The sequence below is a fragment of the Hypanus sabinus genome, unplaced genomic scaffold, assembly GCF_030144855.1.
Source record: "Hypanus sabinus isolate sHypSab1 unplaced genomic scaffold, sHypSab1.hap1 scaffold_188, whole genome shotgun sequence".
NCBI classification, from domain to species: Eukaryota; Metazoa; Chordata; class Chondrichthyes; order Myliobatiformes; family Dasyatidae; genus Hypanus; species Hypanus sabinus.
In genome coordinates, this window is record NW_026779970.1 from 100,352 (window position 1) to 117,564 (window position 17,213).

At 38.9% G+C, this 17,213-nt stretch overlaps 1 protein-coding gene across 6 annotated transcripts in view; it reads right to left on the reverse strand.

The window, feature by feature from the left end:
- Positions 1-17,213, reverse strand: part of LOC132387457 (1-phosphatidylinositol 4,5-bisphosphate phosphodiesterase beta-4-like) — a 536,307-nt gene that overhangs the window by 97,661 nt on the left and 421,433 nt on the right. For all 6 annotated transcript variants that reach the window (XM_059959817.1, XM_059959814.1, XM_059959818.1 and 3 more), the window contains 3 exons: positions 12,952-13,084; positions 11,612-11,661; positions 9,442-9,507 (listed from right to left, as the gene is read on the reverse strand). In XM_059959817.1, the coding sequence (XP_059815800.1) occupies positions 9,442-9,507; positions 11,612-11,661; positions 12,952-13,084 (249 nt within the window). The remainder of the gene's footprint in view (positions 1-9,441; positions 9,508-11,611; positions 11,662-12,951; positions 13,085-17,213) is intronic.

Below are 17,213 nucleotides of genomic sequence, written 5' to 3' on the forward strand. Positions count from 1 at the left end.
CCTCATTTTCTAGAGGTCCTATATCCACTCTCATCTCTCTTTGATTTTTTATATACTGAACTTGAAAAAGCTTTTACTATCCACGTTGATATTGTTTGCTAGCTTGCTTTCATATTTCATCTTTTCCATCTTAATTATTTTTTTAGTTTCTCTGTTTTTAAAAGCTTCCCAATCCCAAATCTTTTTGCTAATTTTTATTTTGTTGTATGCCCTCCCTTTTGCTTGTGCATTAACTTGACTTTCCTTGTCAGGCATGATTGTACTATATTGCCATTTGAATATTTCCTTGTTTTTGGAGTACGTCTATCCTCAACCTTTCTCCTTTTTCCCAGAAACTCAAGCCATTGCTGTTTTGCTGTCATCTCTGCCAGCATTTCCTTCCAATTTACTTTAGCCAACTCCTCTCTCATACCACTGTAATTTCCTTTACTCCACTAGAAGTACTGCTATATCAGACTTTACTTTCTCCCTATCAAACTTCAAACTGAACTCAACCATATTGTGATCACTATCTCCTAGGGGTTCCTTTACCTTAATCTCCCTAATCGCCTCTGGTTCATTACATAACACCTAATGCTGCATGCCACTGAAATGTGACAGTGCAATTGTTTTGCCTAAGTACTCTTCTTGTTCTCTGCTAGCACCCATTCTGTCAGCACAACAGAACAGCAAAGTGGCAGGTCAATATTTGTATTTAGTCCTTGCAGTATATATTAGATTTTCAAGAATAATTTGGCTGTAGGGCTGATCCTGAAACCAATAATCTTTTCTTCTTGTTTCTGACATTGTCCCGATCCCACATCCAAATAATTTACTTTTTTACCACCCCATCCAATCTTGAGTCCCTTCACTCCAGTTACCATCACCATGCCAAATTAGTTTAAACCCTTCCCAACAGCTCTAACAAACCTGCCTAGAAGTCTACTGCCCTCTGCTTCAGGTGCAACCCATCCATTTTGTACAGGTCATATGCCCCCCAGAAGAGAGCGATGATTTGATATAACCATGCTACTTTATCTTACCAGGGTCATGGATGTGGGTGGAACCTCTGGATGCCACAAGAAGACAGAGTAAAACCACAGGACCTTCTCTGCCATTCCATGCCGTTCTCATACTGCAGGACTTCTCTTGCTTATCACATCTTAACTTTGTGTACACCTTGTCTCATCTTCTACAAATGTAACACCTTTCACTGGCAGTTCCCCTGCACCAGTAAAGCACCTTGGATGCCTTTGATAGAAGTTGCACACCTTCCCTAAACAATATGTTCACCAAACTACTTCACAGCAAACACTTGTTTGCATATGTGTACTCCTGTCTGACCAAAATGCCTTCGTCTGACATCTTAAACTTTGAGTTTCTCCATTTGGAAAATTTGCATTTTTGCTTTCACATTTCTCCATAGCTATTCCTCCCACTTGCTCTGTACCTTTTACTGGCCTCTTAAGTCCCCTGGGTCACACAGTCCTCCTCTAATTCTGATCTTACCTGCATTTGTGCTTCTAATTGCTGGGGACTGTGTCTTCAACCGTGCAGGAGCTAAATTCTGTAAATACCTCCCTTCATCTCTGCAATTCTCTCCCCATTTTGTTTTAAATCCTTTCCATGAACTCTCCCCTTTTCACCAAACATCCCTAAATAGAGGTAACTGGAGGTGGCCAGGATCAATTATGCATCAGGTGTTCCTGACTAAGGAGCACCATCACCTAGGACATGCCCTCTTCTCATTGTTACCATCAGGAAGGAGGTACAGATACCCGAGGGCACACACTCAGCGATTCAGGAACACTTACCCCTCTGCCATCCAATTCCTAAATGGACATTAACGCATGGACACTAACTCACTTCTGAAAATATTATTTCTGTTTTTGCACTTTTTAAATTTAACTAATATACATGTATATACTTACTGTAATTGATTTACTTATTTTGTTTTCTTATATTATCATGTTTTGCATTGTACTGCTGCTGCTAAGTTAACAAACTTCACAACATATGCCGGTGATATTAAACCTGATTCTGATATAATCCTGACCCCCTAACCCTTTTCACCACCTATAAGTCAGACTTCTTGTCTGCGGGAATGCAGTTCTAATTCAAGTGCCAAAAGTGACACATTGGATGATTAGAAGTGGCGCATTGCACCCCAGTGATAATAATAAAAAGTACACCTACTCATGCAAAAAGTACTTATTAACGAAAAACCGATTTGTAGAAAAAAATCTGTAACAGGAATTCAAGTAGCTTAGAGCTAGAAATGGATTTTACTGAGAATATATCTAAAACTTAGCAATTAATTTCAGCAATTTTATTATTTCGTGCACATCTTTTGGCAAATGTTATCTTCTTTCACATTAATCAGTTTCAATTTTAAAAAATGTTCAATGAGTCAGACTAGGAAAGAAGGACTTTTGTTCTGCAGTCGTTCCATAACTCTTCAATACATGTTTGATACTTGTCTGATCCCGAGGCGCCGGGCGTCTGCACCAGCGGTGTGTCGCAGGTTTTTGCCAGTCAGTTTACAATTGACACTCATGCGCTACAGAGTTGTGCTTTGTTCGTCCTTTGTGAACATTTGCAGTTTTGTACTTTTTCCAAAATTAAGCCTTGTTTTTACATTCAGTTACCCATCACAGTGCTAAAGAAAAGCAGAAAGTGATGGTAAGCGTGAATTCAATGAATAGTGGGAAAATTAGTTCTTACTTACAGTGGGTCCAGCAGGAAAACCGTTGTGCATTGTTTGTGAAAACACTTGCTCACATAATAGAAGACATGATCTTAATAGACACTATAAAACGCAACATCAGACTGAAATAGAAGGAAAACTGAAGCTTGTGCTTGGGTCAGAGTTACAGAAAGAATATGTGATTAAGAAAAAGGAAGAAATCAAAAGAAAACAAAATATATTTGTTAGAAGTCTCATTAAGGTAAGAAATGTTTATCTTGTTTTTATATTAAATCAATATATCATGTAAAATGCTAAATACGTCTATATTAACATATTTTTATGAGAATTGAATGGGGGTACAAGAGTTGTAATGGACATCTGAACTTGTGCGTGAAAAAGTTGACGCATGGAATGTAAAAAGTTGGCCACCCCTGGCATATGGGCTAGTATTTTTAATTTGATAGGGCACTTAAAAAGCAGTGAGGTGAGATTATTGGACATAGTTCTGCTGCACTAAAACTGGGTGTAGGGCAAAGAGTAAATGATAAAATGTGCTGTGCAGTGCTGCTGCCATCTTTACAGCTAGTGGCCATTGTTCCTCAGCGACACTTTAGAAAGGGTAGAGGTTGGACCATCATTGAAGACAAAGTAGGAACAAAATGAGGGGGGAAGAATGAAGCACATAATCCTAAGATCTGGCACTGAAAGTGCAGGTATCTACTCCTATTGGACTTCTGCATATCACTACAGTGGGCCTCTTTATCTTGGAGGAGGGAAATAAACAGGTTTGTAGCACACAGATATACCATCTGCAAAACATGATCTGAATAATTTTATTGGCAATTGTGCATCAGGCAGTTATATACCATGTAAAGTCATTGTTCTCTCTTTGAGCCAGAAACTGAAATGATATGCCTTTAATATACTTCACAGAATGTAAAAGAGAGTCTATTGTAAGTGAACACAGTGCATTATTGAGAGGTACAGGTGCTTCTTTTTATTTTGCTTCACCTGGTAACATGATCAGCTATTTCCAGCAGTGAATGCAGATGATGGGGTATCTGATTACAACTGATCACGTGCAGTGGCTGGAGAACAAAACTGAGGCCTCGAGGGCAAGATTGCTGTATTGAAGGGAAATGAAAGATTGTTGTGTTCTATGTTTAACTGAGACTTGGCTTACTCCCAGCATGCCAGACAGACAATCAGACCTGAAGGCTTCACAGTTCACAGGATGAACCAAACTGCTGATTCAGAAAAGGCAAAAGATGGAGGCGTGTGTTTCATGGCGAACTCACGGCTAGTGTTCTGATGTGGCAGTTAAATCAAACTCATGTTTACCCGACCTTGTACACCTAACAGTTAAGTGTCATTCATTCTATTTTTCCAAGAGATGATGCCATAACTAAACAAGAAACAATCCACCCCAACTTATTTCAAATCATAGTTGGGGTCTTCAATAAGGCTTGTTTGAAGAAATCCTTGTCCAATTACCATCAGCATATAATGTAGCATCAGAGCTCCCAACACACTAGATCATAGCTAGTGTGATCTATGGTAGGATGCCTACCATTTCATGCCCAGATTGTACTTTGGGAGATCTGATCTCTTGGCTGTCTTTCTCCTATCTGCATACAGGCAAAGGCTTCAGAGATTAGGACAACAGGGGAAGGCAGAGTCGGGGGAGGCAGAGGAGTGGTTATGGAATTGTTTCCAGTTGGTGGACTGGGTCATGTTCAAGGAGTCATCTGTGGGTCTGAAAGAACAAACACACTATGGTTGTCATGAACTTTATAAAGTTGTATTCGAGCATGTCCCTACAAAATCCTCCACAACCAGAAGACAGGGGTGACCCATGAGATCCACAATCTGCTGTGGGACAAATTCGAGGCATTCAAGCCTGGAGACCAAGAAGGTTACATGAGGTCCAGGTACAATCTCCGAAAAGCCATCTCATGGGCAAAGTGGCAAATTCAGACTAAACTTGAATCAATGAAGGATGCTTGATAGTTGTGGCAGGGTTAGAATGCTGTTACCTCTTATAAAGAAAAATCAAATGACAAAGGTGACAACAGGGCTTCACTTTCAGATGTGCTTAGTATCTTCTATGCTCACTTTGACTATCAAAGCATGGAGGAACCAACATGAACTCCCTCAGCCCCTTGATGATTCTGTGATTTCAGTCAGTGAGGTCCATATGTAAGCATCCTTTAGGAGGGTGAAACCACGAAAAGGTCTGGCCCAGATGGAGTATCTAGCCAAGTACTAATGACCTGTGCTGCTCAACTGGCCAGAGTGTTAGCTGATATTTTTAACCTCTCGCTTCGGTAGCCTGAGGAACTCATCTTCTTCAAGTAGGCTTCACCTAGATTGGTGCCTAGGAAGACCATGGAAACTTGCCTCAATGACTATCATCTACATCCACAGTGAAGAAGTGTTTTGAGAGGTTGGTGATGAAACATATCAACTCCTGCCTGAGAAGCAACTTGGATCAGCTCCAATTTACCCACTGCCTAACAGGTCCACACCAGATGCCATCTCATTGGCTCTTCACTCAACCCTGGAACACCTGGACAGCAAAGATGACTACATCCGGATGCTCTTTATCGACTACAGCTTGGCATTCAATACTATCGTCCCCTCAAAACTAACCAATAAGCTACACACACGAAATGCTGGAGGAACTCAGCAGGCCAGGGAGCATCTGTGGAAAAGCCTAAACAGTCAACGTTTTGGGCCGAGACACTTCATCGGGACCAGTAAGGAAGGGAAGAAGTCAGAAGAAGGTGGGTGGAGGAGAGGAAGAAGCACAATGTAGCAGGTGATTGGTGAAACCAGGAGAAGGGGAGGGGTGAAATAAACAGCAGGAAAGTTGATTAGTTAAAGAGATAAAGGGCTGGAGAAGGAGGAAATCTGATAGGAGAGGACAGAATACCATAAAAGAAAGAAAAGGGGAGAAGCACCAGAGGAAGGTGATGGGCTGGTAAGAAGAGAAGGTGAGAGGGGAAAACAGATATAGGGACTGGTGAAGGCAGGGTGGTGCAATTACCAAAGGTTTGAGAAATTGATGCACATGTAATCCCGGAAATTATAGGCCGGTAAGTTTGACATTGGTAGTAGGTAAATTATTGGAAGGAGTACTAAGAGGTAGGATCTACAAGTACTTAGATAGACAGGGACTTATTAGGGAGAGTCAATACGGCTTTATGCGTGGTAGGTCACATTTAACAAATCTGTTTGCGTTTTTCGAGGAGGTTACAAGGAAAGTGGATGAAGGGAAGGCAGTGGATGTTGTCTACATGGACTTCAGTAAGGCCTTTGACAAGGTCCCGCATGGGAGGTTAGTTAGGAAAATTCAGTCGCTAGCTATACATGGTGAGGTAGTAAATTGGATGAGACGTTGGCTCAATGGGAGAAGCCAGAGACTGGTAGTGAAGGATTGCTTCTTTGAGTGGAGGCCTGTGACTAGTGGTGTGCCACAGGGATCAGTGCTAGGTCAATTGTAATATGTCATCTAGATCAATGATCTGAATGATAATGTGGTAAATTGGATCAGCAAATTTGTTGACAATACAAAGATTAGAGGTGTAGTGGGCAGTGAGGAAGGTCTTCAAACTTGCAGAGGGATTTGGACCAGATGGAAAAATGGGCTGAAAAATGGCAGATGGAGTTTAATACAGACAAGTGTGAGGTATTGCACTTTGGAAGGAAAAACCAAGGTGGAACATCCAAGATAATTGGTAGGGCACTGAGGAGTGCAGTAGAACAGAGGGATTTAGGAAAACAGATACAAAATTCCCTAAAAGTGGCGTCACAGGTAGATAGGGTAGTAAGGAGAGCTTTTGGTACATCGGCCATTATAAATCAAAGTATTGAGTATAAGAGTTGGAATGTTATGGTGAGGTTGTATAAGGCATTGGTGAGGCTGAATTTGGAGTATTGTGTGCAGTTTGGGTCACTGAATTACAGGAAGGATATTAATAAGGTTAAAAGAGTGCAGAGAAAGTTTACAAGGATGTTGTTGGGACGTGAGAAACTGAGTAACAGAGAAATGTTTAATAGGTTAGGACTTTATTCCCCGGAGCATAGGAGAATGAGGGGAGATTTGATAGAGGTATATAAAATTATGATGGGAATAGATAGAGTGAATGCAAGCAGGCTTTTTCCACTGAGGCTAGCAGAGAAAAAAACCAGAGGACATGGGTTAAGGGTGAAGGAGGAAAAGTTTAAAGGGAACATTAAGGGGGGCTTCTTCACACAGAGAGTGGTGGGAGTGTGGAATGAGCTGCCAGATGAAGTGGTAAATGCGGGCTCACTGTTAACCTTTAAGAAAAACTTGGACAGGTACATGGATGAGAGCTGTATGGAGGGATATGGTCCAGGTGCAGGTCAGTGGGACAAGGCAGAAAAATAGTTTGGCACAGCCAAGAAAGGCCTAAAGGCCTGTTTCTGTACTGTAATGTTTTATGGTTTATGCCATCAAGTTGGAGGCTACCCAGACAGAATACAAGGTGTTGCTCTTCCAAACTGAGTGTGACATCATCGAGGAAGCCATGGACTGACATATCCGAATTGGAATGGAATTAGAATTGAAATAGGCGACCATGGGGAAATCCTGCTTTTTGTGGTGGATGGAGTGAAGGTGCTTGATGAAACAGTCTCCCAATCTACATCAGGTCTCTCTGATACACAGGAGGCCATATCAGGAGCAGCAGATACAGTAGGCGACCCCAACAGACTCACAGGTGAAGTGTTGCCTCATATGGAAGGTCTGTTTGGGGCCTTGAATGGTAGTGAGGGGAGGAGGTGTAGAGGCAAGCGTGGCATTTGTTCTACTTTCAAGGATAAGTACCAGGAGAGAGATCAGTGGGCAGGGATGAACGGACAAGAGAGTCGTGAAGGGAGCGATCCCTGCTGAAAGTGAAAAGTGGAGGGGGGAAAAATGTGCTTGGTGGCGGGATCCCATTGGAGATGTGAGAAGTTATGTAGAACTATGTGCTGGATGTGGAGGCTTGTGGCATGGTCGGTGAGGACAAGAGGAACCCTATACCTGGAATGTTGGCGGGAAGATGGTATGAGGGCAGATGTGCATGAAATGTAAGAGATGTGAGTGAGGGCACTGTTGATGGTGGAGCTGCCCTCACCCACATCTCTTCCAGTTTCAACTTACTTTCAATGACTCTTCATCTCGCGTTCTCAATATTTATTGCTAATTTATTTAATATCATTATTTTTTATTTTTGTATTTGCACAGTTTATTGTCTTTTACACACTAGCAGAACGCCCAGTTGGTGTGGCCTTTCATTGATTCTATCATGGTTATTGACTGATACGGATTTTATGAGTGTGCCCCCAGGGAAATGAATCTCAGGGTCGCATACAGTAACATATGTGCTTCCATAATTAATTGATCTTGAACTTTACCTCTGTTCTTCTGTTGCCCCGTGTGGGGTGCTCAAAATCAAACAATGCTTTACTCCTCTGCATGCCTTCCTCACACAGCATTTGTCTTCATTGCATTGAAGGACACTGGGGCACTCTGTCCTCCCACAAAACCAGCAGTCATTTACTTCTGGGAATTTTTTTCTCTGTCCCAATAGCAGTGTCAGTAACGCTTTCCCCTCGCCTTCAAGCCTACTGCAATGCACTACTTCTCACCTTCCTCTCTCAAGGACAAATATCCACTTGGACGTACTTTTGCCAAGTTCACCTGAAACATCAAAATGAGTGCTGACCCATGAAATTAAAGCAAGGTCAGTGCCCAATGCTATTTAGACATGATTCATGCTTCAAGTGTCTCTGCAGTACCAGTGTTTGTCACTATGACTGAGAAAATCTGGACTGCTCCTCGGACCGTTGTTAAAACAAAGGCATAAACCTTTTTCTTTTGCCATCAAATCTAACTTCTACACTGTAATGTTAAGTATTTACAGTAATGTTTTTAGCCTTCAAATCCATGTTAGTAATGTTCATAGTGAATAGCCCTGAAGGTCAGCACATTCATTCAGTGAATAATCTTGTTACAGAGAATAAGGAGGATCCCAGTTCAATCCACAATCCGTAACTTGATCTCAATTAATTCAGGTAAATGGATTAAGATACCAGAAAAACTCCTCTGTACATCTTTTCATAAAAATATAGAAGATCTGCATTACTGTGATAGAGCAAACACAGCCTTGTTCAATGGACAGCCCAGAACACTGCAGCATTCCCTCAGCACTCCATCATGCATTCAACTCCCTCAACTGGCTTTGGAAAAGATTAGGAGGCAATTGAAGGCCAGCTGATGTCAAAACCTTGAGGTACAGAACAGATGGGTAAAGTTGGAAAAATAAAATAAAAACACATTTGGTCTAATATTGCTTTAAAATCTTTTATCCTTTGTTCAAGTTATTGCTAGCCAGAATTAGGTACATGTCAGAAAAAAAGTGGTCACCTTGAATAAATGCAATTGTGACCTACTACATTGGTCTGTGCTGCATGAAACATCTTTTATTAATGTTGAAAAGCTGATGAAAATGTTGATCTTATTAAATGGATATCCAAGTCTGATTTTTATTACTGGTTCACTGTGCATCTGCTCAGCAATAAATGAAAACACTCCAGCACATTAGTGACGTCTAGATGTATTTCTCAGTGATGTACCAGTGTACCACACTGTTTGCCGTCTACACATGCACAGGAGGACATATCCAAAAAAAAGCGCAACAAATGGCAGCCAGCAATACCTACAAACCTTGTATGAGAAAGAAATACGAATGATGCACACATACCTTGGCATGCTTTTTCTTTAGGGCACTCAGCTCTTTTTGTTGTTTCTTCTGCAGTTTTAGATAGGCCTACAATATCAAGCAATGAAACAATTTGTTTGCATTTGAAAAAGGAACGTAATCACAATGGGAATCCTGGATTATGTCCTTTTTTGATTTAAAAAGATCATAATCCATTATTCTATTGCTTTGTTCTAACAGCAACCTAATCGTTTTTAGGCTTTCCATTACAAAATGGTCATCATTTTCATTTTATTCACTACACACAAAAATGACAAGATTATAAAAAAGGATATAAAGATTTTTTTTACCTTTAACAGTACTGACAGACTTAATGAGCTCTATGTTGTTCTAACCAGCAGCCTGATGCATATTTTCTTCACATTGAGATACAAAACTAAATATTATTACTGTAAAGATGCTTAAAACTTATTGCATTTGCCCTAAACTACTAAAGCTTAACACGAGAATACAAATTTATATGTACAAACAAAATACCTTCAGTAGGTCTTTTCCACTGGTTTCTTCCTTACCCTATTAATCAATATTTACCTACTCCAACCCAATTCCTCAATCTGCAAAAAAAAATTGTTTTACCTCCGTAACCCTATCATACATTTAAGTTTTACTGAATAAAATGAGCAACAAAACTCATGCTCTCAGCCTGCACCAAGACAAGCAAACTATTCAACTGAATTATGATTGACCATGTTTTGTCATGTAAGGCTGTGACATGCATCAGCCAGTAAAGTAACTGGGAGAGTGACCCATGTAATTGATGTTAACCGGGTGATAAAGGTTATATTTAACATGAGTAGTTAAATATATATATATATAAACAAGACAGAAAGGACTTGTGATTTATTCTGATAGATTCAGATGAGAAAGGATGGGCGCCAAAATGACCAGAACAGATTTGTTATGTTGAAAGACCTGCTCTGATGCTATTTATCCTAAGCGATTCCCTGGAAATAAAATCTCCCTCTTTTTTTTTGTCAAGCCTACTAAAAGATGGTTTTCTAATTCAGAGAACAATTTTCTCTCAGATCTTCCCAACATCACTCTGAGGAAGGATTAAAGGGTAGAAATTTAGAATGAGGTAAGCATAAACCAAACACAGCACAGAATAAACGGCAGCTTGCCAACTGTAGAGAAAATTTACGTGGAGGCTTGCAAAACAAAATACTAAATCACAGATCCTTTCTCTCTTGAATATACTGAACCATCTGGCTAGAATCAATCATGTGGGTTACTCTCTCAGACATTGCTCAATATAAATGAACACCTGGCATATTATTAAACATACCTCAATAGTAACTACACATTCAAGAGAACATGATTGGCCTTGATACTCTGAGAAGCACGAGGTCTTCTGGGAATCTCCCATGATCTTGAATACTGCAGCAGCATCAATAGTTTAAACTTCCCACATGGCGGATACCTGAATCTCTACAGCAATCAATACTGAGATCATCAGCCCTGTGATCTCCAGCCAAAACTCTAAGTAACTTGTTTCCTATTTTGACATTCACAAACCTAACTTGCCACTCCATTGGCTTCTTTAGCAGCACTATATAAATCATTCCAAGAAATTATCACCTCATAGCCCAAAGACAACACATATTCTGGACAATAGCATTCAATTTTACTTTGTTTTTGTGCTTTAATGAAGACCCATTCTCTGACATGAAGGGTTTATGATACTGATTGAAGATGGAAAAAAATTGCATGATTATCAAGAAAAAGAACCTTTTGATGATTTTTGTTCAGTTTATATGATCAACAGTTAAGCAACACCCACTAGGAAGGCCACAAATTTCAGATTATTTACAACATTTGGCTCTCTGTATTTGATCTGTGGCCTGTGCTTTGTGCAGAAGCCACGTCAGGGGTACGTTAGGCCTTGGTGCTTCCTGTTGAGACGTTCCACCTAATAAAATATGTATTGCTGTTTGGTAACATTCAAATATCACAGATCCAGACTTTCTGTGATGCCACAGCTACGGTAAATGTAACACACTGTCTCATGACACACAGATCCTTGACAACTAACGGTTTGATAGAAGATGCTCCTGTCCATAGGACTGGTGCTCAGCGAAGCAAAAGGTATCATATGTCATATTAACATAACATCAAAATAACTGTAGTTTCTAAAATATTGCATCAAAATTACCTTCATTTGCTTTAAGTCCTCTATATTCACCTGAGGTACCAGTGTTATATCTGGGAGGAATGGGGTGGTGGGAGGGGAAAAAAAAATCAAACACTTGTTATTAAGCACATCTAAAATACTTCCTCAATTATTTTATAACAATCAGACTGCATTGCGAGGATATAAAAGACTTAGTTGTGATGTTAAGATATTTCATGGCTAACAGTAAGTGCACTTAGGAAATTAAGGATGGAGATCGGCAACCTATAGGACTGATGTTTACTCTTGTGGTGCCCACCTGGATTAGAGCTCAACCTTCCAACCTATGTGATAATATTAATAACTTTGTTGGACTTTTGCCACTTAAACTCAGGGAGTTGCTTCATGCTGCTTTACATTTAAAAATATTTACATACAGTTGTTTATCTACCCGGGAGATTAAAACATTGCATGTTTTGTTTTCCAGATGAAATATTTTCATTTGCTTATTTCCCCCTATTTTATCTGTCGTAAAGAATTCAAAAGGTACGTGAAAATTATAAGCACCTGAAGTTGTTAAGCATCCTGTAACATCTGCTAATATTTTCTAATAAATGTATAATAGGTTAAATACTAGCTGCACTTGCCATTTTGCTGATCAGAGGACTATGAATTCTGAAATTGAAAATGGCTGCACTGTAACTATGCAACCTTTCACAGATGTTCTGAACTGTGCTCTGTCACCACAGCTACAATGGTGGTGCCAAAGTCAGCTGTGGGCACTTTTATACTGGAGTGGCTGTAACAGTAATAGGCAAATCGCACAAACATCTCATAAGCCAGTTAAAATTGCCACTGTGAGTAAATGAGCCAGAAAAAGATCCAGTTTTACAACATCTTTTCCACTGTCTTCTGGTCAAATAGTAACATCTAACTCATACTTAAAATTATTGTACTGGACTGTGGTTAATGCCGTGAAGGAAACCAATGCAGTCATCTGTTTGAGTCATGATTCAGTGTCGGCAAGTGTAGATATATATTTTAACATGATGGCAGAATCAAGGGAAAGCTCAATTCAACATTTTACTGCAACAGAACATTTGCTTTTGTGATAGCTTGGGTCTTGGCTTGCTGGAAAATCAGGGCACTTATTCTGAAATTTTAATTGTCTTCGGAGTCTGGTGGTAGCTATATATAAACACTCTGCAGAAATGCAGAAAATTGAGTGAAAAGCATCTGGACAATGGACCATTTCCCAAATCTGAAGGTAAAAAGAATATTATTGCCTAGAAATCCTGCTCAATATTCACAGTCATAATGGTGATATGTTTTAATCTAATAGTGTACAAAACAATTGATGATAAAGATATATTGGTTATCACCTTTCTTAGCATCATTTCCAACTCCTTGGCCAGAAGACGAGTTCTGCCCCAATTCTGAGCTGGTTTGTGGTGTTACACTTGCTTTTTTTTTGTCATTTTTGGTGTTGTCATTTGGCACATCCGCTATATCACTCTAGAAATTTAATCAGACAACATACAATATGTGATAAAACGATAGACATATTTGACAAAGCTATGTTTCCAAAATGTGCCTCCTCAGAAACAGAGGAATAATTTACACAGCTTATCACTTCACATGAAATCAAGGCCAATTAAACCAGTTGTTCTCTGTTCATTATAGTCGACAGGGAAAGCATTCAAAGCACATTAACCCATACAAGTACCCTCAGCAGGAAACCTGACTCAAGAAAACCTGCAGATGCTGGAAATCCAAATCCCCATCTTTCAATTCAGGCATCTCACACCTTCCCTCTCAGTCCTGAAGAAGGGTCTCGACCTGAAACATCAACTGTTTACTCTTTTCCATAGATGCTGCCTGACACTGCTGAGTTCCTCCAGCAGTTTGTTGGTGTTGCTTAGGAAACCTGACTGTTTCCTGTCCTGCTAGTTACCCAACAGATTCAGAGAAACATAGGTTCTGTAAGGGCAAGAAAATGGTCAGGTGCCCCATCAATGTTGTTTAAATGGTTCAATGTACTTGAGCAGCAGATCTACTCCTTGTAACATATTGTCATAATTCTAGCCCTGAATATTCAAAGCAATTAGGATATTACTCTTCTTATCAAATTCAACATTTCCTGAAAATGTAAACACTTTTGACCTAACCTTTGGTTCTACCTTGTTACCTACTTTATAATTGCTCTGTATTATTGCCTTCCACTCGTATGTTCACCTAGCCCTAGTGACCTGGGCTCATTGACGGTGGAAAAGGGATTTCATCCACGCTTACTTCTCTATAGTTTCCAATTCCAGCCCCAGCTTCGGCCATTGCCCCTGTATGACTATGCATGTCCTGCACTTGTTTAAAACCTTTTGTTCAAATACTATAATGTTATGACTCCTCAGAATTCATTCTTGGTACTTTCGTTCTCTTTTTTGACATCCATACCCTGACCTTTATTAACATCAGCAAAGGACACAAATTGCTTATCTAACACAAGGCCATAAGATCTAGGAGTAGAATTAGGCAATTCAGTCTATCAAATCAGTTTTGCTGCTTCATCATAGCTAATTTATTTCCCTTTCAACCCCATTCTCTTTTAGCTCCCCCCCCCAACTTTTGACACCCTCATTAATTTAGAACCTCTCAACCTTTGCTTTAAATGTATCCAATGACTTGACCTTTGCAGCTGTCTGCGGCAGTGAATTCCACAGATTTATCACTCTCTGACCAAAGAAATTCCACCTTATCTCTGTTCTAAAGCGACATCCTTCTGCAACATTATAACATTAAGTTATATAGGTGCTGGAAGCTTTTAACTTTGAACCCAACACAAAATAAAGGCAGTAACTGCATTTAGGCTCTAGCTAAAATCTCTGTGCTCTTGCCATTAACCCTATACTCCTATCTTGTTCCATCTTAAAGTTGAGATTAACAGCTTTGACCTTCTACTTGTCAGAGCTGGGCTGAATACCACAGTTCCTTTTCAGTATCAAGATCACCTGTCTATATCCCCAAAATCCCTGCTTGTTCTAACCAATTCCATAGAAGATTGCTGCTAAAGTACTCACCCAATGTACTTTTTTTTTTACTAATGTAATCTACTGACTATTCTTTACTTAAAAATATTGCCATGTTTTATTAAATATAAATACAACTGCAAGATCACTGATCATGTTGTTAATCCATTCATTAATGCAACTGAGAGAAAAAAAATCTCAAACTTCTCCCTTTCCTCTGGCGCCAAAACATTCAGATTGGCAATCCACATTATTTGCTTCTTCTTCCCCAACTCCTTTGCCTCCTTACTTTATTCAACCCCTTTAAAATGTACATCCTTCATCAACTTCAAAAGCAAATTTACCTCAGATCCAACTGTTTTATGACCAGACTTTTATTGCTACTTATGACATTTATACAAAAGGCTCAATGCCCATTCCTTTTGATTCTCTCTGTGTGCAACCTTTAGGTACCTTTCTAAGTTACATGCATTTTTAGTGGTAAGATTTTTCATGGTCAGGTACAATAGGGATGCAAGGAAACAGTGTACATGTTTTCCTTCCATCAATATACAATGGATTCCAGTTATTAGTTCATCCATTAATTGGGGAGCACATTAAATGGGACCACTCTTAAAGCACAAAAACTAATTGAAAAAATAGCCAGGATTCCTTTTCTTTTATCCATGCTGCATAATTGGGATGGTGAGCAGTTTCTAACTAGCATCAGTTGTGTGAACTTCTGTGGCTATTAGACACTAGGCCGTGCTGAAGAGTGAACAGTTTTTAAATAGCATCTTTTGCGTGTGTTTGTGAGCAAAAAGCAGTGACTTTTGTCATTGCTAATTAGCGAGAAATAAGCAGCAAGACAAGTTCGAACTGTCTTGTTCACTGCAGTTTCAATCATTCAGGCTTGGAAATGCCAGAAACGGCTGGGAGTGAAAATAAAATGATTTCACCTATTCAGCAATTTTGAAGCTACAAAGAATTTGACGGTATTGATAATCATCTTGAATGTTTTTTTTTTGAAAACTTTTTTTATTGCATTTTTAAATAATTACAAAGTAAAGTATGAAAAAAAATGTATATAACCCTTACCCCCTCCCCCCTAACTGCCCTATAGAAAAAAAGAGAAAGAAAAAAAAAGAAAGAAAGAAAGAATGCCTGGTTGTTGGAAGATCTCCACATGCTCCATGGAATTCGTAATAACTTTAATATGTATATTTATTTCTTTCCCCTAATAACCAATTGTTTCATCTTCAGAGCATCTATATATTTAATCCTGTCTTTTGTAAATAAGGGCTCCAAATTTTCAGAAATGTTTCATATTTATCTCTTAAATTATAAGTAATTTTTTCTAATGGAATACAGCCATAGATTTCTTTCTTCCAAGAGTCTATACTTAAATATGTATCCGATTTCCAAGTAACTGCAATAGCTTTTTTGGCTACTGCCAGTGCAATTTTTATAAATTCTTTCTGATATTTATTTAGTTTGAGTTTCGGTTTTATCCCTTCAATATCACCTAGTAAAAGTAATATTGGATTATGAGGAAATTGTGTTCCTGTAATTTGTTCCAGTAAAAGTCTTAAATTTGTCCAAAAAGGTTGAATTTTAGAGCAAGACCATGTCGAATGTAAAAAAGTACCAGTTTCCTGGTTACATTGGAAACACTGATCCGATAAATTTGGATTTAATTTTTTTATTTTTTGTGGTGTAATATATAATTGATGTAGAAAATTATACTGCACTAATCTTAACCGAACATTTATTGTATTTGTCATACTATCAAGACATAGTCTTGACCAATTTGTTTCTTCAATTTTAATATTCAAATCACTTTCCCATTTTTGTTGTATCCTGGGAAATCTTTTTAGAAGTCTCCATGTTGCTATGTGTGTCCCCACCAATCATCCAGGCAAAAGAATAGAAGAAAAATAGAAAATAAATAAAAAAACAAAAAACCCCCCTACTAATGTTGTGAAAGAAAAAAAACACATTACCCCCCTCTATTGTACGGGTCATGGCAATCGCCATGATTACACACGTGAATCCCGTAGTAACCGATTCAAAGCTCCCCAGCCCCCCCACAACTTAAAAAGTATATATATATATATATATATAAAACATACTATTCTCAATTAATATTTCTAAAATTTTACTTTTCTCCCTTATATCATCCTTAAATGTCCATCAGTTCCATTTGCTTTCTCTGTCTTCGTCTTTAACCATTACATTTAGAAATCTCTAGAATCTACGTTTAATTAGCGAAGAGATGGAAGTTTTTGTGCGAACACCTCCGCATCTTGATAATCAGAAAAAAATCTTTTTCCCTCCTCCAAAAAAATTATCAATGTTGCTGGGTGACGCTTTAAAAACTTATAACCTTTTTCCCATAAAACATTTTTAGCTGGATTAAATTCTTTCTTTCTCTTCAAAAGGCTATAACTTATATCAGGATAAGAAAGAACTGGTTTCTCTGCTATCATCAACGGACCTTTTCTTCTTTTAGCACCCTGGGCAGCCGCCCTCAAAATCTTTTCTTTATCCTGGTATCTTAAACATCTTATCAAAATTGATCGCGGATTTTGATCATCTTGAGATCTTGGTCTTAAGGCTCTGTGCACCCTTTGAATCTCAAT